This window comes from Lemur catta, chromosome 19, assembly GCF_020740605.2.
Source record: "Lemur catta isolate mLemCat1 chromosome 19, mLemCat1.pri, whole genome shotgun sequence".
Classification (NCBI taxonomy): Eukaryota; Metazoa; Chordata; class Mammalia; order Primates; family Lemuridae; genus Lemur; species Lemur catta.
In genome coordinates, this window is record NC_059146.1 from 13,981,278 (window position 1) to 14,006,456 (window position 25,179).

Here is a 25,179-nt window from a genome sequence, read left to right on the forward strand (position 1 = left end):
TACCATTTGAGAACCCATTTACTGATTTTAAAAATGTACAGATGGCTACATAGAGCTTTTGTACTACAAGAGAATTCTGAGTTTTAAGTATAAAAGCAGATCATCATTTTCTGTCTGTATTCTATCTCTGTCTCTATTGCCAGAACTGCGTATTTATATAGTAGTCTCCCCTTATCTGCAGGGTATACATTCCAAGACGCCCAGTGGATTCCTAAAACTAAGGATAGTACTGAACTCTCTTTATACAATGATTTTTTTAATACATGTATACCTATGATAAAATTTATCAATTAAGCATAATAAGAGATTAACAACAAAAATAATAGAATAATTACAACACACTGCAATAAAAGTTATGTGAATATAGTCTCTCTCTCTGTCTCTTTCTAAATATCTTATTGTACTGTACTCAGCCTCCTCCTTATGATCTGTCAAACCTGATAACCTAGACAGCTACTAAGTGATTCACGGGTGGGTAGCCGTATACAGCATGGATATACGGGACAGAGCGATGACTCACATCCTAGGCCGAATGGAGTGGGATGGCAAGATTTCATCGTGTTATTCAGAATGGCACACAATTTCAAACTTATGAATGATTTATTTCTGGAATTTTCCCTTTAATATTTTCAGCCTGTAGTTGACCATGAATAAATGAAACCATGGAAAGTGAAACTGCAGATAAGGGGGGACTGTCGTACTACTGAAATGCCTAGAACTTTGAGAACTTATTTCATGATTTTATTATAGCTAGGCAAAAATTATTTGGACTGAAGCATTATAACATCTGCTTAGAACATATAATTATGCTTTGAAAATATAACATTTGACTGAAGGTTTGGACTTTAAAATTTTCCTTATTTATAGTCATCTTCCCAAGTGACATTTGATGAGGTGAATAGGATTTGAGTCTAGACATACTTCCACTCACTGGCAGTGATTAAACATTTCAGGCACATAAAGGAATAAAGAGAATTGTTGATGAGATTTGCATCTTAATGGTAAATAAATATAATTATCTCCCTAAAAAAAGATTAATAAAAAACAGTCCTAAAGAACATAAGGAGAGAAAAAGAATCATATAATAAGTAGATAGCAAATAGTAACATAGTAGACTGAAATCCAAATATTAGTAATCATAATAATTGTATTAAATGTAAAGGATAAAATGGTCCAATAAAAATGACAATAGCCAGGTATGGTGGCATGCGCCTTTGGTCCCAGCTGTTCAAGAGGCTAAGGCTGGAGGATCGCTTGAGCCCAGGAGTTCAAGGCTGCAGTGAGCTATGATTGCACCACTGCACTCCAACCTGGGTGACAGAGCAAGAGACCTCATATCTAAAAAGAAAAAGGGAAACAATTGTGCCAAGATGAATACAAAACAAAAGAAATCTGACTGTGGCTTCTAAGAGACATACTTTAAATGTACACATGCAGAATGGTTGAAACTAAAGTTTAACACTAATTCAAAGAATGCTGACACAATCATGTTATATCAGATAAAGTAGACTTTAAGGCAAAAAACACTAATAAAGAGGGGTGTTTGAAAATAATAAATGGTTCAATTTACAAAGTATATAAAGTTCTGAATTTATGTTTTTAATAACATCTCAAATATGTAATACAATCAGTTGACTGAAATAAAAGGAGAAGTAGCCAAATCCACGATCATAATAGGAAATTTTAACATTCCTCTTTCAGTAATTCATAGGAAATGTAGAAGAAAAAAATCAATAAGGAATTAGAAAATTTTGAGCAACAGGATTAAGAGATTTGACTTAGGACACATGACTTAAGCACCTAATCACATTTTCAAAAACTGAAATCAATACGTTTTCTGACCACAGTGGAATTTAGCTAGAAACCAATAATATTATAAAAAACTAGGAATCTGTTTGGTTTGGAAAGAGTAAATCTCAATAGAAAGTGGAAAATATTTTGAACTAAAATATGATAATGAAAATATTGTATATGGAAACTTGTGGGATATGGCTGAAGCTGTTAGAGGGAAATTTAGAGCCCTACATACATATATTAGAAAAGAAAAAGTATTGAAAATTGATGAATTAAGTGTCACTCTCCAGAGGTTAGTAAAACAACAGCAAATTGAGTGTAAAGAAAGTAAAAAAAGTTTATCAGTAGGCTGGCTCGTGGCTCACGCCTGTAATCCTAGTACTCTGGGAGTCTAGGTGGGAGAATCACTTGAGCTCAGGTGTTGGAGATCAGCCTGAGCAAGAGCGAGACCCCATCTCTACTAAAAATAGAAAAAATTAGCCACAATTCACATTTAGAGGAACAGTCTACTTGGAATTGCTTTTTGGGTATAATGTGAGAAAAGAATCAAGTTTTATTTTCCATAGCAATAACCAATTGACTCAGAAATATTTTTGAAAAGATTATCCTTTGCCTAGTGTTCTGTAGTGATGGCTTTGTCATAAATCAGGTGCTGCATCTGTGCTTGCATGTGTTTCTGTTCTCTCTCTTCTATTCCACTGGTCTACTGAGACCACACTGTTTTATTCATTATGCTTTATAAATCTTAATATGCACCTTGTTCTTTAAGAATGTGTTGGATATTCATGGCTCTTTGCATTTTCAAATAAATTTTAGTGTTTTGGGGGTCTATGGAATGGTGTCCCACTATCATTTAAATTTACACTTGCATCTACCCAAAAGAAAAAAAGTCATTCTATAAAAAAGGCATCTGCACTAGAATGTTTTGTTTTTGTTTGTTTGTTTTGTTTTGTTTTGTTTTGTTTTGTTTTGTTTTGAGACAGAGTCTCACTCTGTTGCCCAGTGCAGTGGCGTCAGCCTAGCTCACTGCAACCTCAAACTCCTGGGCTCAAGCAATCCTCCTGCCTCAGCCTCCGGAAGTAGCTGGGACTACAGGCATGTGCCACCATGCCTGGCTAATTTTTCTATATACATTTTTAGCTCTCCAAATCATTTCTTTCTATTTTTAGTAGAGACGGGGTCTCACTCTTGCTCAGGCTGGTCTTGAACTCCTGACCTCGAGCGATCCTCCCGCTTCGGCCTCCCAGAGTGCTAGGATTATAGGCGTGAGCCACTGCACCCAGCCTGTGCTTGCCTTATTGCACCTCTCTCTCTCTCTTTTTTTTTTTGAGGCAGAGTCTTGCTCCGTTGCCTGGGCTACAGTGCAGTGGCGTCATCGTAGCTTACTGCAACCTCAAACTCCTGGGCTTAAGCAATCCTCCTGCCTCACCCCCTGGAAGTAGCTGGGACTACAGGCATGCACCACCACACCCGGCTAATTTTCTTTATTTCTAGTAGAGATGGGGTCTCCCTCTTGCTCAGGCTGGTCTCCAACTCCTGAGCCTCGAGGGATCCCGCCACCTTGGCCTCCCACAGTGCCAGGATTACAGGCATGAGCCACCATGCCCGGCCCTTTTTGCTCTCTCAGTGGAATCGCTTGATGAACACAAGCTCCTAATTTTAATGTAGTCAAATACTGAGGCTTCTCTGTATGCTTTTAACCTGTTTTTTTGGTAGGGGAAACAATACTGATACACCTCAGATTCTGCTTGAGTAAAATGAAAATTTAATTTTAATCATTCTGTCTTACTTATAACGGGCATTTGTTTTGCAGCTGTGGATTTCTTCAATCAGATCAACATGCTTTATGGAACCATCACAGACTTCTGTACAGAAGAGAGTTGTCCAGTGATGTCAGCCGGCCCAAAGTAAGACATGGTCAATCATCTGTTCTCATTTTTATTTATGGTTCTTAGATAGGAAGAAGGTCTGACCACATAATTTCTCTACTTAGCATCTCTTTTGGTGGTTTGCCAGTGACTCATCTCTTACATCCAGATTCCTTGTCTTTAGCTTTATGATGCTCCCTGTATCGTCCTCCCTCCTGCCTTTCCTCTGTTCTTATGTGTCTTCCTGGTCTGTCCAAACTAGATACCTGGAAGTACCTTGCTGTTCCCTCCATCACTTACACTCTCAGAGAGCTCACTTGTTATGTTCTCTTGGATGTGTTTCTTCTCTTCCATTTCCCTTCTATCATCTTCTGTTAGTATTTCAAAAAATCTTACTCATCTTCAAGGCCCATGTCACATGCTTCTCCTACTAATTTCTTTAGATGAGATATGATCTTTCTATTTCATTTTTTTCACCATTATAATGATTTTATTTCTTTGTTTTCATTATACTTCTTAGTACTGTTTATACATGTCTTACTTAACCTGTTAGATTTGTTTTTCTTTTAAATCCCTTTTGGTGTAAGGACAGAGCCTGCCACGTAGTTAACATCCAGTGAATGTGGGTTGAATCAGTACATTTTCAAAGCTGGCTTTTATTAGTACTATTACTAATAATAACAATGGCAGCTACCATTTATTTAGTGCTACTTGGAGCCAACAGGAAGAAACAGGCTTAAATCACACTAAGGACTTTAATATTAGGAAGAATGTCTTGACTGTGAAAGTGATTACACAATACAGCAGGATACCAAGAAGTGTTGGGAAATCTCCCCTGGGAGACCTTCAAAATGAACTTGACAGTAGTCCCTATTGCTCAGGGTTGGCAATCAGGTACACCACCCGAGTTTTATTCAGGTGTGTCCTGTTGAGTATCATTGTTCAGGTGTAAGTGGTTCTGAGTAAATGTAAAGCATCTTATTTATCCTATCAGAAGATAAATTTTTGACACTTAAAATACCCTGTAGTATTTTTCCATCGTATCTTCTACTTTCTGCTTTGCCAGCCTCACTAACCTATCATTAAGTCAGTCCAAACTTCAGAGACAAGATTAGAAAAACACAATTGGTTAAAAGAGAGAAGTCAAGCAGTGGGTGTAACCTTTTGGAAACTAAAAAACTAAATTGCTTATTTCTTATCTTAAAATTCACAGTATGTGTGTGAGACTAAGAAACTCTTTTAGGGCTCTTGCTTTCTTTTTTGTTCTTACTTTTTATTTTTAATTGTTAAATAATTGTACATGTTCATGCATACATAGTGATGTTTCAATATGTGTAATGTATAGTGATCAGATCAGGGTAATTAGCATATCCATCATCTCAAACATTTATTATTTGTGTTGAGAACATCATCTTCCTTCTAGCTATTTGAAACTATGTGATATATTATTAACTAAAGCTATCCTACAGTGGTACTGTACACTAGAACTTATTCTTCCTATCTAGCTCTGATTTTGTATACTTTAACAAATCTCTCCCTCTCCCTCCCTTTCCTTTCCCCTTCCCAGCCTCTAGTACCTCTGTGCTACTTTTTACTTCTATGAGACCAACGTTTTTTAGTTTATCTGTTGTTGGACATCTAGGTTGATTCCATATATTGGCTATTGTGAATAGTGCTGTAGTAAACAAGGGGTTGCAGATGTCTCTTTGATACACTGACTTCCTTTCTCTTTTAGGGCTCATATCACACTGTTTTACTTGTTCATTTTCAAGTCCATCTTTTCCGTTAGTCTTTATCCTTGAGAGCAGAGGAGGTGTCTTTCATTTTAGTGTCCCTTGTTCTTGACATAGTATCTCTCCTATGGTAGATGCACATTAAATGTTTATTAAATCAAAGGATGATATTCTGCTAATACCCAAAGCCTACAGACATCTTTTTTTGGGTTGCCAGTTTTGTGTTTTTGTTTTTAGAGACAGGGTCTCACTCTGTCATCTAGGCTGGAGTACAGTGGCCCGATCATAGCTCACTGTAACCTCAAGCTCCTGGGCTCAAGTGATCCTCCTTCCTCAGCCTTATGTGTAGGTGGGACTATAGGCACATGCCGCCATGCCCAGCTAATTTTTTTTATTTTTTAATTTTTTGTAGGGATGAGGGTCTCACTAGATTGCCCAGGCTAGTGTCTAACTCCTGGGCTTAAGCGATCCTACTGCCTCTGGCCTCTCAAAATGCTGGGTATTATAGGTGTGAGCCATCCTGTACAGCTGGCCAATTTTGTTTAAAGGCATTGTTTTAGCTCTTCAGCCAAATATACTCAAATACTGAATTATTCTCTTTTTCATTAATCTTATTTTGTGGCTTCCATGTCATTCTCTGTCCTTAACCCAAAATTTAAAGCCGCGAGTTAAGAAAATGTGTACTAAATAAGGAGAATTTTTTTTTTAATGACAGAGTCTTGCTCTGTCACCCCAACTAGAGTGCAGTGCATCATAGCTCACTGCAGTCTCAGACTCCTGGAGTCAAGAGATCCTCCTGCCTCAGCCTCCCAAGTAGCTGGGACTACAGGCACGTGCCACCACAGCTGGCTAATTTTTTCTGTTTTTAGTAGAGTTGGGATCTCACTCTTGCTCAGGCTGGTCTCAGACTCCTGACTTCAAGTGATCCTCCCGCCTTGGCCCGACAGAGTGCTAGGATTACAGGCATGAGCCAACTCGCCTGGCCAAAGAAATGGTTTTTAAGGAAGAAAAACAATGGTAAAGTTTAAAGATGATCATAAAAGAACTGGGAACTAATCTAGTTTTTCTACTACAGTAGTGTGTGATTCTATAATATAAATGCTATATATGAGAGAAAACTATATAAGAAAATTCAGACACATGAGGAAAGCATACAAACACAAAACATGAATTTAATGGGATCTGCTTAATTCAAATTGTGATAAATGCAAAACAATCCACTGGCAATTTAAAAATTCATCTTTATTTGGAGGAACAGAGTGTTTGATACATGTCTGTATATGCTCATAATACACATACATATACTAACACTCTGTGTTTTTATCTTTCCAATGCAGATATGAGTATCACTGGGCAGATGGAACAAACATCAAGAAGCCTATTAAGTGTTCTGCACCAAAGTATATTGATTACCTGATGACTTGGGTTCAGGACCAGTTGGATGATGAGACATTATTTCCATCAAAAATTGGTATAATTATTTTATGTAATTGGGATTCATCTTGATTTATCTAATTTCATGTTTCTAGAATTGTTGTCCCTCCTCTTGCACTATCTAGTTGGAGAGTTCTTTAGGGTTTGTGTTGATGTGCGTATATGTTACACAGTTCACAAGAAGAGGCACAGAAGTTTTTAACCCAGGAGAAAAATAAGCAAGCTATCCTGTGTGAATAGAGGTTAGTCTCCCAAGTAGCTGGGATTGTAGGCATGGGCCACCGCACCTGGCTAATTTTAAATTTTTTTTGTAGAGAGGTCTCACTGTTGTCCAGGCTGGCCTCGAACTCCTGGCCTCAAGTGATCCTCCTGCCTTGGCCTCCCAAAATGCTGGGATTATGGGAATGAGCCACTGCGCCCAGCCAACGTCGATACTTTAGAATAGTACACATGATTTTCTAGAATGTCCTTTCAGTTTGGTTTGTTTTATGTTTCCTTGTGACCTATAATATTTTAAAATGAGCAGTAGGCAATGTGGTGACACTAAACCTAGTAATACTAGTATTTGGATATGGGATTTTGTATATTTTTGTAAAATAAATTATATTGTAGTAAAATAAACTATATTGTATATTTAAGATATATATCGTGAGGTTATGAGATATATTATAGTAAAATGGTTACTGTGGTGGAACAAATTAACATATCCATCATCTCATGTAGTTGCCCATTCCCCCCACACCCCCAAAGCAAGAGCAGCTAATTGACTCACTTAGCAAAAATCTTCAATGCAAGACATTATTCTTAACTGTAGTCCTCATGTTGTACAATAGATCTTTAGACTTGTTCATCCTGTATAGCGCTACTTTGTATCCTCTGACCTGTATCTCCCCCAGCCCCTGGTAACCACTGTTGTATTCTCTATCTCTATATGTTTGACTTTTTTTTTTTTTTAAAGATTCCACATATAAGTGAGGTCCTGCAGTATTTCTCGTTTTTTGTCTGGCTTATTTCACTTAGCATAATGTCCTTCAGGTCCATCCATGTTGTGGCAAATGACAGGATCTCCTCCTTTATAAAGGCTGAATAATATTCCATCGTATGTATGTGTGTGTGTGTGTAAGAAATATTACAGTTTCTTTATCCATTCATTTGATGGACACCTAGGTTGTTTCCATATCTTGGCGATTGTGAATAGTGCTGCATTGAATTTGGGAGTGCAGATATCTTTACAGTATGGTGATTTCGTTCCTTTGGGTGTATACCCAGAAGAGGGATTGCTGGGTCATATGGTAATTCTATTTTTAATTTTTTTCTAGGAGCCTCCCTTCTGTTTTCCATAATGGCTACACCAATGTATTTTCCCACCAATGGTGTACAAAAGGTCCCTTTTCTCCACAGTGATTCTGTATTTTTCTAGTTTTATATTTGTTTAATGCTGCATCAGTGCTTTAATTCATGAACAGTGAGCCTAACTGAGCAGAGAATGTAGCTCATTTCAGGACAAATGTAGACCTGGAGCAGTAATAATTTCCATAGAAAAAATGATAAAATGTATTATAAGCATTTTAAGCAAAACTGAACATGGTTAATGCATTATTTGTGTTAAGCACATCTTTGTATTGAGACTTAATATTAAGAAATCCAAGGATCTGAGTGAGTTTTTAGCTCCACTACCATCTTAGGTGTTTGTTTCATTTTAGTAAAATGGTAGTATGATAGAGGCATAACAAGCTATAATGAAGCTTTTATTTCATAAAAGCTTTGAAGTTTATTTTCATTCATGGTATGTTGAGAACTTCTGAAAGGTATGATGGGTATGTAACATAGTAATTTGTAAATAGTACTTCTTTTCAGCGTTGTCTTGGTTATTTATGTTGCCATTTGCTGACAAACTTACATTGCCTTGTTCTTGTCTCTTGTTAATAAAGGGGGCTATCTCTTTACCAGGTGTCCCGTTTCCGAAGAATTTCATGTCTGTGGCAAAAACTATACTCAAACGCCTCTTTAGGGTTTATGCTCACATTTATCATCAGCATTTTGACCCTGTGATCCAGCTTCAGGAGGAAGCACATCTCAATACATCTTTCAAGCACTTTATTTTTTTTGTCCAGGTGAGTTGGTTTAGGAAGCTTTTCATGCTCAGTGTAAGCATTTATCTTCAGAGTTCTAAGGTGAATACTGCAGCCACACGGTCAGGATAGAATTTGATACATCTCTCTAGTCTGCATCCTCTTCTACACTTTCCATGATGATAAGGCCTGACCTTTTGATTCTGAAATTGATTAGTCTCCAAGTTGATGACATGCAAGGATAAAATGGATTTGAAAGGTCTTGCTTTGGATTTGCTTCAGTTAACAGGCTGAATAAGGAACCTGAGTAATTGGGTAGCTCTATAGATAAACTTGTTACTTGAACATTTTAGTACTTCTCCCACTCCCCTTAACCGTCCACTGCCATCTACCCTGGATCTTTATTAGCAGATTCTGGTCTGGAAATGGGCTTTGCATATCACATCCTTTTTTCCCCCTTCTTTTTAAAAAATTTTTAATTATTAGGGGTATATCATAGTTATATATCTTTATAGGGTACACATTATATTTTGATACAGCCCTACAATGTGAATTAATCAAATCAGGGTAATTGGGGTATCCATCACCTCAGACATTTAACATTTCTTTGTGTTAGAAACATTCCACTTCTACTCTTTTAGTTATTTTAAAGTGTTCTCTAACTTATTGTTGATGGCAGTCACTTTGTTGTGCTGTCAAATATTGTTCATTCTATCTAACTATCTTACTATATTTTTGCACCCATTAACCATCCCCACTTTATCCGTCCCTCCGCACTACCCTTCCCAGGCTCTGGTAACCATCATTCTACTCTCTGTCTCCATGAGATCAGTTATTTTTACTATTTAGCTCCCACATATGAGTGAGAACATGAAAGACTTGTCTTTCTGTGTTTGGTTTATTTCACTTAACATAATGTTCTCTAGTTCCATCCATGTTATTTTAAATGGCAGGATTTCACTCTTTGTGGCATATAATATTCCACTGTGTATATGTACCACAATTTATTTTTTCCCCTTCTTTTAAAAACCATATTCTTTTTTTTTTTGCGACAGAGTCTCACTCTGTTGCCCGAGCTAGAGTGCCATGGCGTCAGCCTAGCTCACAGCAACCTCAAACTCCTGGGCTCAAGCAATCCTCCTGCCTCAGCCTCTCGAGTAGCTGGGACTACAGGCATATGCCACCATGCCCGGCTAATTTTTTCTATATATTTTTAGTTGTCTACCTAATTTCTTTCTATTTTTTCGGTAGAGACGGGGTCTCACTCTTGCTTAGGCTGCTCTCGAACTCCTGAGGTCAAACGATCTGCCCACCTCGGCCTCTCAGAGTGCTAGGATTATAGGCATGAGCCACCGTGCCCGGCCAAAAATAATTTTTAAGTTAGGGATTGTCCATCGTGTCAGAGGGGGAAAAAATTACAAAGAGTGTTTCTATTCCAGAGATCCATTAGTCTTTGATCTGAACTCCTAGTTCACCTCCCCTTTGTTTAGTCCTCCAAGAACTGGACTTCAAAATGTAGACTAAGAACAGTAAGAATATTCTCACCCTGCTATAATAATTTGAGAAGTAACAAGCAGAAGTAAAAAAGAGGTGGAAATGGATGAGCTGACCAGCTTGCTTTTTCTTTCTTCCTTTTTTTTTCTGGTGGAGGTTGAGATGGGGAGATGGTAGTCAGGAGAAGCCCAAGACTTGAATATATTTCCACAGGCATATATTTATAGATGCCTTCTCTACTTCCCATCTCCACTAAAGAAAAATGTGTTCGTTTTCCCTCTATACACACTCCTCACACTGAAGACATTTTATGTCTCAGTTTCACTTATGAAAACACGTTTTTAGGAGGTTGTAACTTGCCAAAACTGTTGCTCTGAATAATTACCTTACCATGGTATTCCACCTCCAGACCTCTAGGAACTAGAAGAATGTTATCCTAAAATTTGCATCTTTGTTTTGGTTTAGGCAGAACATGGTTGCTAAAATTCATGTTTTGCTGGGGTAGGAGAGTATATTTTCCCTCCAAAAGGGTTATTTTTACTTTACTCTGTGATCTTAGTGTACACTGTTTCCCAACTTGTAGCAGATAGTAGGGGATCAGTACATAGCATTTACCACAACTCATTCTATTTACATCTCAGAACACTGCGAGCTTCTTAAAGGTAGGTCCATTAGTTATATAGTAAGAGGGATTTTATATATATATATATATATAGAGAGAGAGAGAGAGAGGGGATATATATATATATATGTATATATATATATAGAGAGAGTTATATTGAGTAAGAGGGGTACCTGGTTTGGGCCCCACAATTTGGAGAATCCTGCTCTGGCCCCTCTTCACAGAGTGAGGAATCCACAGGCCAAGACATACCTACCTAGGTCCCTTCTGGTGCATGCTAGGGTAACTGAGACCCCAGAATTCCCTGCCCACATCGTCCCAAGTACATTTCCAGGGTCTCCATGGATCTTTCCCTGGGGTCTGTTCTTTTGAGGGCAGGTCATATCTCTCATTATGTTATAACTCTTGGCCTGAGGGGTAGCCAGATGGCTGCTGTTTTTGAGGGCATGTGGACATCACCCATGCATGCCAGTGAAGGAGTCCATACTCCTGTGTGAGACCTTTTGAGGTGCAGGATGGATTGGGTTGGAAGAGCAGGGAGGTTTGCTGAGGGCCAGGGACCTGGGGCTAGCTATCTTCCTGTCGCTACTTTCGAGTGCAGAATCCTGAGGAGTCTTGAGAATTCTAAGTTTGAATCTGCTTTTCTGGTCACTATGAAGGTATATTTGTCAGGGTAGAAGGATGGAACATGTTTTATTTAACAACATATTAGCTTAATGTAAAATTTAACAATTTAGTCACATCCATCCATTTATGTTCTTCTTCATCCAGACCCCACAAATCTTAGGGGTGGACCTCCTATTAAATGCCCCCTCGTGCTTTTCGCCAGTACTTACTGTAGTGCTTGGCGCATAATGGATGCTAAAAAATGAATGAAATTGGGAGTTGAGAATGCCTCACCATGGCAGAAGATCAGAAGTATAGATGGCCTCTTTTAGCCTTATAGTATTCAGAAGTGAACTTAGAATGACAGAGGTGGAACTTGTAAAGAATCACAAATTAAATCCAAGCTTTCTCATTTGTTCTTTACAGGATTTTAATTTAACATTTGTGGATGACACCTTATTCATGTTATTATCATATTGTATGATAGCTTGCACATAGATCAGTTTATAACTAGGCTTTTACTCTTCATATCATGCTCAAGTTTGCCTGAGATGCTAATTCTTTTTGATCCCTACTTGGTTAACTATATTTAAATGGTGCCCAGGTTATTCCTTTCAACAAGAAACAGCAACTCCCATTTATTGTTACTTTGTGCCGGGCTGTACATGAACTGTTTAACATCCAGTATTACAGTTAGTCCCCACAATAATTTTATGAGGTAGAGGGATTTATCCTAATACGACAGATGTAAAAACATAACATCAGGAGTAGCTAAGTGATTTGCCCAAGACTCAGAGGTAACGAGTAGAAAAAAAAAATCAAATCTACTTTTGTTTACTTCAAAAGCGAATTTCCAACAAATGTTAATGGTAATCTGCTTTGGCATGAGGTGCAAATAATGTTTTTGTTCTGCCTTTCTTTATCATGCATAGGAATTCAACCTTATTGATAGAAGAGAACTTGCACCACTCCAAGAACTGATTGAAAAACTTACCTCAAAGGACAGATAAAAGGATGCAGAGCTGTGCAAACTGTTCCTCAAATGAAGCAGTGTGGAGTGTATTTGGATTTTTATTGTATTTTGTTTTTATCTGGATTGTTTTTGTCGTAGGTTTGGGGGGCTTGTTTGGGTTTCTTTTTCTTTATTCTGAATATATGAAACCACAACCTGTTGTCAGAGAAAGCCAAGAACCATTCTCTATACATTTGATTGGGGTAAATTTTGTCCTAGTGGCATATGGTATTTTTTTTTTAACTTGGTTTTGGTTACTTGAGGAGTTTTTAAATAATATTGTGTGCTGAAAGAAAATGCTTATTGATTGAACTGCTGATGAGTGAGGTTCTTTGTTTTGTAAATTGTGGCCCATTTTGAAGTCCCCAAAAGACTTATGTTTTTAAGTGCCTTGGCAGGCTCACTTCTGAGGTGCAAAGCACAGATATAGAACTGAACAGGGCTTGAAACCATGTTAGGATTACTATCCAGGGCACTTACTGGTGCATGTTGTAAAATACCTATGACAAAAGCCATAGTTTACCTAAATTGGTGATCTCCAGCTTTTACTATTTGGAAGAAACGTAATTTGTAAAGGTATGCATGTAGAACATAAAAAATTAATCTTTCTTAAGTATTTTTGATATTGACAGTAATATATTCTGTTCAACAAATACTTTAAGTTCTCCAAGCAGGTCTTTTTCCATCTCTTCATATCTGTGACATTGAAATTTGAGGATGTTGAAATGTAATAACCTATTGCATTTTGGCTTCTTTCTACATGTTAACTGCACTGTAGGTGTAAAAATTCAGGTTATATATAGGATTGCCATCTTCAGAGGTGATGCTGAACTGTGAGGTTTCTTAGCAATTGCCAAATGAGCCATAAGTCTGCAGAATCCCCTTCTACTTTAAAGAGGGGGGATAGGCGTGTGTGTTTGGGTTGGGGGGCGGTGTTAATTTATATGGGGAGTTAGGGAAGGAATTAAGTATAGAAAGTCAAGTTCTAGAAAGTCCTGTCTTAAAACCCTTGAATAGAATGGCATGAAGATTTTAGTCAATTACTTACAAACAAAAGTCTTAGAGACTTCTTTTTAGGAATCAGCTTCCATGAGAAGTTAAAAATAAATTAATAATTTTAGGTATAGATATTAAACATAGACTATAAGGACTTTTTGGGGAAATTGATCACTTTTTAACATTTCCATTCAGTGAATGGAGCTGGTGTTTGGCTATCATTTTAAAATGATACAGTACTTCTTTACTTAATATAGGTCCAATTTGAAGCATTCTGACTTCTGATTTTTCCACTGTGAAAGGAAATCTTTATCTTTGTAGTGATATCAAACAATGAAAATGCTAATTAAGTAGTTAACTTTTAAATTTTATTTGCCATGACTTTCTAGTGAATTATTACCATAAGTAACAAGTTCAGAAACTTAGTTTTTAGAATCAATATTAATTTTTTTCACTTCAGTTTTATTGATTTTTAGTTCTGATTTTGTCATTTCTGGTAAATCTGCTTTCTTCAGTTAGAATTATATCCCTTTCCTTCAGTTGAAACATAGACCCATTTTCCTTATAGAATAGAAATGCTTGCTCTGAAATTTGTATAGATTAAAGGCACTTAATAGAAAAGAAGAATCTAAAATGAAATCAATTTGTTTTTGTCATTAACAAGTAGAGCAGTGGTATAATTTAATGCTATCACAATTAGGACTACTAGGAACTGCCTTTTTCTCCATCCCATTTCTAGCAATTATTCACCAAGTATCAACAACGGAGGTAACAGGAGAGCCTGGCAGAGGCAAATGTATTGGACATTTATTGGTAAAGCTTATTTATAAACTGTAGCGAGAGCTAGTTGATTTCCTTAAATCTTTTAGTATCCAGGTAGATAACATCAACCACTGTGGGTTGATTCAGAAATAAAATTGGTATCAAGTAATTCTGAGTCTTACCTATATAGGAAAATGAAGCACATGATGACTCAAATAGTCTTCCATACTGCATTTGACTTCATATCAGTCTAGTAACAAAGGGGTTGTAATAGCCAAGGGTAAAGAGAATAGTGAAAAATTGTTCTTGCTCTTTTAGGCCTTATACAGTAGTACGCTGTAAAAAATGGATAAATGTTTCTATAAATTAATGTTTAGTAGTAGGTGCTACATGGTTTTCACTGTGCCAGAATCTCAGGTGCCTGCTTCTGAGTATTTCTTTAATCAGAGTGATTGGAAAAGGAGATATGTGTATGTGCATATATGGTAACAAAGTATAGACGTTAAGTGTGGGAGAGGCCTGGCATTGTACCTGGTGTTACATGGCTACAAATAAGGCAATAACAGGGAATATGAGAAAGAACTGATTTAATAAAGAGGTGATTTGATTGGTCCCCGTGAGAGTTAGTAAGATGTCTTTTTAAAAATAAGAATACAAACTTGGTTTTCCAGCAGAGTTTGCTTATAAATGTGTATTGTATTCTTTATAGATTTCTTTATTTGATTTATAAATAACCAAGATAATTATTTTCCCCTCAGAAGCTGGTTTTCTCGTCCTTTGTTAAAAGCATCCCATAAAATATAAAGTGCTAACATAGTGTTATTGTCATTCACAATGCTTTGGTTAAATGTTAACATGAAGCAAGTTTTTGGAGTTATTTTAAGTGATGGAGAAAAAGTGGTGGTAGAGCAAAATTAATAACAGAGTGAAAATCTTTTAGGTAGCAGTAGATGGTGCTACTAGCTTTCATTTGCTGACTTGATTATTCTCTTTCCCATAAGAACCATGGTTTTAGACTACACTAAACTAAAGCATGTGTTAGTTAGCTGTAGAGACTTTGGAGGTCAATTTACCTTAAATTGAAAGATTTTAGATTGGGGTCTCTTTCTATTTTCCTTCTGTTATTCATTTATAAATTCTAAATGGTCAGCATAAAATGTATTAGGTTGAAGATATGTTTAGTGTGTAATATATCTAAGACTGAGTTACTGCCCAGCTTATCAGGTTGGATAAAACACTACATTCTCTTATCAGGAAATAGAGATGATGTGTATATTTATATTTTACATATATAATCACCAGACTCCATGTTATGTGTTAGCATTTTCCTTGCTTATGGGAAAATAGCAAAATAACGTTTCCTTTATATTTTTGTCTACACCCTCTCTGAGAGAGGTTTTGATTACCACTGAAATGGTAGAATATATGAGATACAGATATTAAGTTGTAGAACTTTCTTTTAAAATGAGTGTGTCATACCTTAACATCTAAATGACAGTTATCTTGAGAGTGATTCACTTGGGAGCACTACTTATTCCAGCTATGCTGAGAAAGTGTGATGTTTTTGGAACTCTTAGAGATGCCATGGGAATCAGTTTGTGACTATGCAAGAAAATCAATTTCATCATTTTAGTTCACCAAAAATGTTTTTGGCAGCTTAATATGGCCTATCTTTTTTTTTTTTGAGACAGAGTCTCACTCTGTTGCCTGGGCTAAAGTGCTGTGGCGTCAGCCTAGCTCACAGCAACCTCAAATTACTGGGCTCAAGCAATCCTACTGCCTCAGCCTCCTGAGTAGCTGGGACTACAGGCATGCGCCACCATGCCCGGCTAATTTTTTTTTTCTATGTATATTTTTAGTTGTCCAGCTAATTTCTTTCTGTTTTTTTAGTAGAGACGAAAGGGGTCTCGCTCTTGCTCAGGCTGGTCTTGAACTCCTGAGCTCAAATGATCCTCCTGCCTCGACCTCCGAGAGTGCTAGGATTACAGGCCTGAGCCACCGCGCGGGGCCGCTATGGTGTATCTTAATCACCAAACCAAGTGTAATCATTTGGCTGTTGTCCCAGAACTAAACCACTAGGGAAGTTCAAGAGAATGTTGCATAGGCTTAGAATTTACAGAAGAGAATGCTTTAAGCATTGGTAGCATCATTGAATAAAGGAATAGTTTCTAATGTCACTATTTTGAAGTGGACAGTATCATTGGATGTGTAGGTTTTACTTTTTAAAAAAAAATCAGTTTAATTACTTTCCAGTTAAATACATTAATAAAAAAAAAACCAAGGTCTTTCTCTAGAACTTGTTTTCTATTTTGTTCCTTTTCCTAAAAACGTTTCAATTTTATCTTGACTACTATAGTTTTGATTGAATGGATATTGTGGAAAAATGAATTCAATATTTAAGATAGAAGTAATTTAAGGAAACCACAGCCTTTACCTCTATCCTTTTTTTATTCTTTTTTAAGAAAAAAATGTTTTCACTCAGATGAACGATTTGACTTTGATTAACGACTGGGGATTATTATACAAAGAAATTGGAATAAGTTTTATATATTAATTATGCTGAGTTTTAAGCCTACGTATCAGAGAATATTTAGAATTGTGTAACCATTTCATATATCATCTATAACTTTAAATTTTAAATGTCTTTTCAAAAGATGTGGGACCAAAAGTATATTTATAATTTGCAAATATGACTACATACCAATAAGAAAACTTATCTTATTTTGAAACTTATCTGGGATAGGAGAGAATATACTAATTCTTCGAAACTCAGATCTATACTTCAAGGGCCACTCGATAAGATAATTTAAATATCAGAGTTTTGTGATAATGTTAAGATTTACCATAGGAATCACTGTTGTTCAACTATCAGCTTAATTGTGTGAACTGATCAATGTTTAGAGATAAAGGTATGTCAAAATTTAATGGAAAGGTTTAATTTGAATATGTAACAAAAATTCTGATGGCAGATGATTTGAATTTTTAAGGCTTTCCTAATAAACTAATCACAAAGAATTCTTTTTGAAGTTATAAAACTATACTTCACATCTGTCACTCATAACTGATTCACATTTTGACAAAAGAGAAAATACAGATTAAAATGTTGGGTACTCAGTTTTGTAAGTGTGATGTAAGTTTCTTTTTCTTCATATAGAACTATATAGTAGAAAACTTTGGATTACAGTTCTCAAAGATAGATAGTAAAATCATTGGCCTTTTCCAGCTGTATGTTTTCCCACCCTCCCATCCCCCATGTGGGTGCTCTTGTGAGCTCACACATACTCACACGTTTAAAAACAAAGCAGTTAGGTTGATTTTGCAGGTCTTTATTATTAAGTGATTCTGAAGTACTTACTGTTAATACATAGGTTTCAGTTTGTTTTGGTTGACAGCTTTCTTTAAATTATGTCACTAAAGCTGAGATTATTAATGATAGAAAGTTAACATTTTTATTAATATTTAATTTCTCCTCCATATGTTATTAATATTAAATTCTTATAGGTGGATGTTTCTTAAAGTTTTGCACAGTTTTTATTTTTATTTTGTTTCTGAAATAATTGTGCAGGTTGTAAAATAGATCAGTGTATTTTCATTTTAAGAACACTTTTCTCCTTAAATTATTCTGCAGAAATGACTATTTTTAGGGAAAATAGTTTTTTACAGCCACTAAATTGTATTTGTTATTTTTGTACATGCATAACCAGGGTGGTGAAGGCACTAATCTTGTAGAGAACACTTACTTTTGTTCTAGTTGCACTTTTCCTATACATTTATATTACTTAAAATTACCACTAGGAACAGTGTCATGAAATCTGGGTTGAGAGAGAATACCGTGTATATGAGAACACTGAAAAGGTTGAATTGAAATCATTTCTGAAGACAAAAGCAGAGGAATACTGCCATTGCCAAGTAATGGAAGCATAAGGGCAGCATTTACACTGCAAGTGTTGAAGAGAATGCATAAAGACAGGGATCTTGCTCTCATAGAGATACTGTTTCTCTCTATGTTAAAATAGCTAGAAGGGGGAAAATTGTCTTCTAAGATATGAAATTCAACATGGACGCTATATTATAACCTATGCCAACATAATGCAAATTGTAGTTATTGATCAAAGTTTAATTGCTTCATCATTTTTATTTTAAAAGGGGATGCTGAATGTCAGAAAATCTGTAATATGTTTTATTTGGAAGATGTAAATAATGTATACATACTTATATGTGATGGGATGGGAAATATTTAAATTCTAGGTTTTTTTTTTTTTTTAAGGAAGAAACTGAATGAATGTTTATAAGGAAAAAATAAATAGTTATGTTTGGCCATGAATCCTGACTTTGCATTACTTTTTATTTTTGCCTTAGGTAGTCCCAAACTAAACACATTCCAAGGGAAATATTGATGGCATATGGAATATGTTGAACATTTGAAATTTGTTACGCATTATTTTCTGTAATGTTCACAGACACCCTGGAAGTTAGTATCAGTGTCTTACACACTAGAAAATTAAAGCTTAGAAATTGTATATGGTATTAATTAAGACTAGGATTTAAAAACCCAAATATGCCTGAACTTGAAGCCAATGTTTTTTTTTCTTTAATATATACTACTACAATAAGAATAGTCAGCAAAATAATGAACTAATGATTTGTTGACCTTTCCATTTACCTATTTTCTAATATTGTCTTCATTATAAATCAAAGAATATTAATAAACAATATTGGAGAATTATTTACCGTGACGCCTAAATTCCAAAAGGAAATGTGTATTTTAGAACTATTCTCAGAGTATCATTATTTAGAGGTATTTATGTTAGAGGCATTTGTGTTTGGACCTTCTGGTTGAGAATATTTAATGGTAGTAGCCATAGTTGCTCAGTCTTTAATGGTATTTGAGGAAAAGACTAGGAGTTAAAATGCTTGTGCATGCTGATGTGGACTGTGCATGCTTCAAAAATACCTTGTTACTCTGCAAATACAGTATTTACAAAGCATCTACTGTATGTAAAGAAATACGCACACAGTAAGTATATTTTGATAATTAGGTTCATTTACCTCCATTGTACTGAATGTAAATTGTTAATTCCTCATATAATATCTGGAATGAGGCATTTTTCAACATAAAGTTTCTAAGTAATTATTCCTTTAAGGCTTAAACAACCACGGTTAATAGAAGTTTTACTAAAAGATTGCACATGCTCCTGTTTTAAATGGCATAATGAATACAGTGGCACATTTTCTGCTGACCTCAGTTCACCTTTACAAGCATGCAGCAAAACATAGCTTTCTTTGCTATTCTATGTACATCTGATGGCTCCTGTGTATGTTATTTTGTCTTCACACTGCAGATTTGCTTGAAGCACCCTGACTCGCGACTCTTGCATTTAGAATGGCTTTTGTACCCTGGTTTCTAGGCAGCAATGAAGGTTGCAAGGGGAAATGTATAACCCAGTTTATTAAGTTGATAAACATTTTACAGAAGTAGTTGGGTTGGTGTAGACAAATGCATGGGCCAGTAACCACTACTGCCTTTGTTCTCATTTTCTGAGTTGGTTTAACATTTTCTTAATAAACCTTTATGTTAGCAATCAGGACCCTGTCCCATTCTTTAGTTACAAGCAGAAAAAGAATTCCTAAATTGTGAAGGAATAGTAAAATTTCTGGCAAGGAAGGGTTAAAATGGTAGCAATGCTCAGGACTGACTGGGTGCCCAGTACCCTATCTCTTGCGTGTAGATTCTGAAAAGCTCAGAAAACTGAAAGTATTTTTTTGAATTCAGTGCAAACTTAACCTGACCTGAGGTTAATAGTCTTTATCCCACTTAATGTTAAAACTCTTTGTTTCACTGCAAAATATTAGTGCATTTGATCTAACACTTCCGGGAGAGTGGGAGTGGTTACTTGATATATATAGTAGATGCACTGTATTTCTTTTCTAAAGTTTTGAATTCTGAAATTTTGAGTTTCTTTTCTAAAATTTTTGAATTCTGAAACATCTGGATGCAAGGGTTTCAGATAAGGGATTGTGGACCAAAATCAGCAAGGTGTTTTCAAAAGTACTTTTTGTCTGGTGTCTTCCTCTTATTATCCACAGATTATGTAGAAAAATGCGAAATTATGCTGGACTTAACTGCCAAAAGAGCTGGGTAACCTGCTTCCCCTGTTTAAGTATACCCTTAGGCTTAGAGGAACTCAAGTTCTCACAGCCAGAAACCAGCAGAGCTAGGGGTTTGAAATCTTTCATTTTCCAGTGATTAAACTCTTAATTGCTGCACTATACTGCTTTTATTGTGGGGTTTTTTTTTTTTGTGGAAACCACACTTAGGGATTTCTGCTGATCCCAAGCCTCTTTGTCAGATCCATGTGGGACTTCAGTTGCCCATTGCTCTTATTGAAAGTTTGAGACTTGCCTTGCCTTACTCTTCTCTCAGTATCTGTCAGTGCTCTTAATATTTCATTTTTCCCTAAGCTTGGGTGGGGAATGTGACACCCAGTAGCTTCCCCAGGACCTTTCCCCCCAACTTCTTGCTATACCTGATGGACAACTATTCAGGCCTTTTCCATTTCAAGGATCTTGCTGTTAATCACTATGGGGATAAATAAAAGTAATATACATAAATTAATAGCATAAAAATAATATAGGGCAGTGAAAAAGAATGATTTGCTGTTTTCACCCTAGAGTTCCCCATAAAATCACATTTTAATTTCTGTTCTTTATTTCTGAAGATGGGAGTCACCATTTCTCCCCCTTGTGGCTCCACCTTTAGATGCATTTCAGGTCTGATGATGGTTGAAAGGTAAAAAACAGCAGAGGCTTTGTTTTCTGTAGACAGTTTGAACCAGATACCTTCCAGACTGAATGATATCCAGTTTATTTTAATAGATCTTTGCCCTAACTAAAAATGAACTACTATGGGTATTTTTACACTGCATTTGTCTCCAGCTAGATGAGTCTACTAGCGGAATACGTGGCACTTAAGTAGGCATTCGAAAATTCAACATACAGTCCGCTTGTTAACTATATGCCAGGTGTTTCCCCATGCAAAGTTAATTAAGCTATAGTCATGCAGAATGGAAACCTGCTTATCCAGTGGGCTAACTTCTACCCAGCGTAGACGTGCATCCAAATGAAATGGAAAGGGATATGGGAGATTAGGAAACGACCCCTGTGGGTGGCATCTAACTACCTAAATTCCCATCCCAGTTCCACTTACTGACACTTGGAACAGGTAGCTTCTCAGTGCGTGTTTCCTCACTGGTAGGTAACTGGGGCTAATGATGGTGTCTCTGGCACTAGATTGCTAATTAATTAAAGAAAAGCACTTAGAACAGAGCCTGGCACGCAGTAAGAGGGCAATGGGTCTCTGGGGTCTGCCCGGTGGTCGTCCTGCAGGCCGAGAAGGTGGGTAACCCTTTCGATTTTTCACGCAGTGCGTCTCCCCTAACGAGTGTGCAGCCCATCCAGGCGCTTCTCTTCGTCTCCACCAGCCGCACTGGAGAAGCGAGTTCTTCCAAACCCAGCCCGGCCCACGCCAGTTGACGAGGACAGCTGACGCCTTCTGGCCCGGGGCGTCCGCCCTCGGTCCCCACCCGATTCCGGACTCTCCTCCCCCGCTCGCCCGGGGCACAGGCGCGGCCCCGCCCCGGCGGCCGCGAGACCCGACGAGCCGGCCGCGCCCTCCCTCCAGGGCGGCGGGGGCGGCGGGCCGGGGCCGGGGGCCGCAGAGCGCTGAGTGGCGCGGGCGAGGGCGGGACCACGCCGCGGCCCGTCCCCGCCAGGGGCCGCCGTCGCGCGCCAAAGTCAAAGCCCGCGGCGCCCGCCGACAGCTCGTCCGCCCGACCCCGGCGCCGCGGCCAGGCTAGCGCGCCCCGGGGCCGCCGCGAGACCGGGAATGGCCAGCCCGCCCAAGAGAAGCTGCCCGTCGCCCGCAGCCGGCTCGGAGGGGACCCGCATCAAGAAAATCTCTGTCGAAGGGAACATCGGTAAGGACAGCCCGGAAATGTTGGACCCAGAGCGCGGGGGTTACGGGGGCGGCCGAAGCCTCCCTTCGCCGCATCTCTCTGCCGCTCCTCAGTGTGGACTTTCCCCGCAGCCTGGCCGTGTGGACGCGGCCTCGGCTTCCCTTCCCGCCCGGAGCGTCCGCGTCTCCCCCGCGCGGCGGCTCGGGCTCAGGCGGGGCCGGCGGTGGCCCCCGCCCTGCTGGGAACTTGGGGGGCAAGGGTTGGGGGAGGGCGTCGGGTTTCCTGAGGTGTAACGTACACGCGCTCAGTGCACCCTTTTTAGGCATATACTCTTCTATGAGGTTTGACGAACAAATGCGGTTTTACCGCCACCACGGTCAGGATAGAGAACATTTCTGTCGCCTGAAAACAATTCCTTCCTGTTCCTTTGTAGTCAGCCCCCTCCCTCTTTCTAGCCCCTGGCGACCATTGGTCTGATTTCTATCCCCACAAGTGTTGCCTTTTCGAGAATGTTCTGTAAAAGGAATCATAGAGTATATAGTCTTTCCGTGTCTTCTTTCATTTAGCATAATGTTTCTGAAATTCATTCGTGTTGTTTCTGTAGTTTGTTCCTTTTTATTGCTGAGTAGTATTCCATTGCATGGACATCCTACAATTTACCGACTCCCCAGGAAACATTTGGGTTGTTTACAGTTTTTTGGTGATTATTAGTAAAGTTGCCATAAACATTCGAGTATGAGGAAAGGGGTTTTTGATGATCTTAATAATATGGAGTTCCTCACCTGCTGCTCCACATCTAAGTAAACGTTGGGTTATGATTCAAAGAGCATTAACCTTTCTGTTCTTAACCCAGATGGGGACAGACTATGCCATGTGTGTCATTTTGCAAGACATTAATATACACGAACTTCCCATTCTTCTGTATTTCCTACAACAGAACATCTAACCCTGACACTTCCTGTTTTGATAGTTGTTTGGTTTTTTTTGGCTCCCGGTTGGGTGCTGGTCATTCTTGCATACAGCAAATATTTTTTAATTCTTACCACATTCAAACCACTGTAAGGCAAGGCAAGCAGATGTTTAAGCACTTGAAAGAACAGAAAAAAGCTGAACACATTCTCGAAGAGGACTTATTTCATTGCTCCAATATTAAGGCACCAATGAAAAAGACTAGACCCTTATTTTCTCTTAGGAGTATAATTTTTTTGAGGATGCATGTTTACAAAGATGATTCCTCACAGCTACTTACTGAATAAAGAAGACCCTAAGTAAAGACAGGTGAAGAGAGTTGAACAAAGCCATCTTAAAAATAAATTTGCATGAACAACCCCTCAAATCAATACCACATGGATTAATCACCTCTTTCTCAAATGCAGTTAGGCAGCATGTCATATTTAGAAATCTATTCCCCAAGCATCTTTAGTCTTCCCAGCGCCTGTAATAATTTTGTAACATATCACCCCATCTCCAGTGTCTCTTAACTACTTCCAGAGTAGTCTTCTGTATGCAAATGTCATTGTGTTGTCCCTTGCTTAACATTCTTCATTGGCTTCCCCATTACTGCCACTGCAAGGAGTTGCAAATTCATGGCCTGCCTTTAGACTGTATTGGCCTGCACACATTGAAAAAAAAATTAATTTGTTGCTTTTAAATTTAATTTGTAGCTTTTAAAAATTTTGAGATTTCCATAAACATCTAGATTATTGGCTTTTGAAAAATCTGAAGATCTGGTAACACTTGGCCTACATTTCTTCCTTATGGCAACAATTGGTATTTAGATGGGAGGTAGATGGAGCATGTTCCTCACTGTTTGTTGTCTCCCTGACAATAGGCTTTGTCAGTTTCTGTTTATTATTGCTCTTGTACTATTACTGTTCATGTTCCCTTCACCTTTTTTGCCAGATCCCAATAAACTATAAATATACAAATTGTTAATCTGTGTATCGAAGACTATTTTGCAATTCCTCTATCCTTCCTAGAATTTGAACTTTACCTGATCATTTTAGTTTTGTATTCAAATAACCCATCTTCTCATGTTCTCTGTTACTAAAGCGATCCCTTATGTTAGATTTATGGAGGACTTACCTACTTTTTATCTTAATAGTCTGTTCAGAATGACTTTTAGCATTATAATGCCTACTTGGCATTAGGAATTCTGTAAGTTTCTATGACCTTTTAGAGTATTAACATCAGTGTCCTTGGTTCTTGTTCTCCTGGCCTTTACAGAAAATCAACTTATTAATTAGTTTATTTTCTAGTGTCCACTCCACTCCCCCCCACCCCCTGCCAAAGTTAAGAAATTGGATATTAGTCTGAGTGGGAACTACAGCTAGCTATTGTTACTCTGCTTGAATTAGATATAACTTTTATGACTTAAAATTTTAAAGTATGGGTGGTGCATGGTGGCTCATACATATAATCCTAGAGCTTTGGGAGGCTGAAGCTGGAGGATTGCTTGAGGCCAGAAGTTTGAGACCAGCCTGGGCAGCATAGTGAGACACCATCTGTACAAAAAATAGAAAAATTGGCTGAGCGTGGTGGCATGTGCTTGTAGCTGCAGATACTCAGGAGGCTGAGGCAGGAGAATCGCTTGAGCCCAGGAGTTTGAAATTTCAGTGAGCTATCATGGCACCACTGCATCCTAGCCTGGGTGACAGTGAGACCTTGTCTCAAAAAAAATTTTTTTTAAGGTATGACCAGATGAACTTTTTCTGCATATAAGCAGTGTTAGAAGGAAGTTGAATTTTCTAGCTGTGCTTTCAGACTCCAGCGTATGCCTGCTTTTTCAATGTGTTCCTTGAGTGCTCTTTCTGAACACGTTGTTCTCCTTT

At 37.9% G+C, this 25,179-nt stretch overlaps 2 protein-coding genes across 2 annotated transcripts in view; both read left to right on the forward strand.

The window, feature by feature from the left end:
- The window catches only part of MOB1B (MOB kinase activator 1B), a 31,501-nt gene extending 16,495 nt beyond the window's left edge, over positions 1-15,006 (forward strand). The window contains exons 3-6 of the mRNA XM_045532441.1: positions 3,608-3,701; positions 6,733-6,866; positions 8,780-8,943; positions 12,556-15,006. Coding sequence (XP_045388397.1) covers positions 3,608-3,701; positions 6,733-6,866; positions 8,780-8,943; positions 12,556-12,633 — 470 coding nt within the window. The 3' untranslated portion in view covers positions 12,634-15,006. The remainder of the gene's footprint in view (positions 1-3,607; positions 3,702-6,732; positions 6,867-8,779; positions 8,944-12,555) is intronic.
- A 7,167-nt stretch (positions 15,007-22,173) lies between these two features.
- DCK (deoxycytidine kinase) overlaps positions 22,174-25,179 on the forward strand; it is a 17,569-nt gene continuing 14,563 nt past the window's right edge. Inside the window, exon 1 of the mRNA XM_045532442.1 lies at positions 22,174-22,369. Within this exon, the coding sequence (XP_045388398.1) occupies positions 22,279-22,369 (91 nt within the window). The 5' untranslated portion in view covers positions 22,174-22,278. The remainder of the gene's footprint in view (positions 22,370-25,179) is intronic.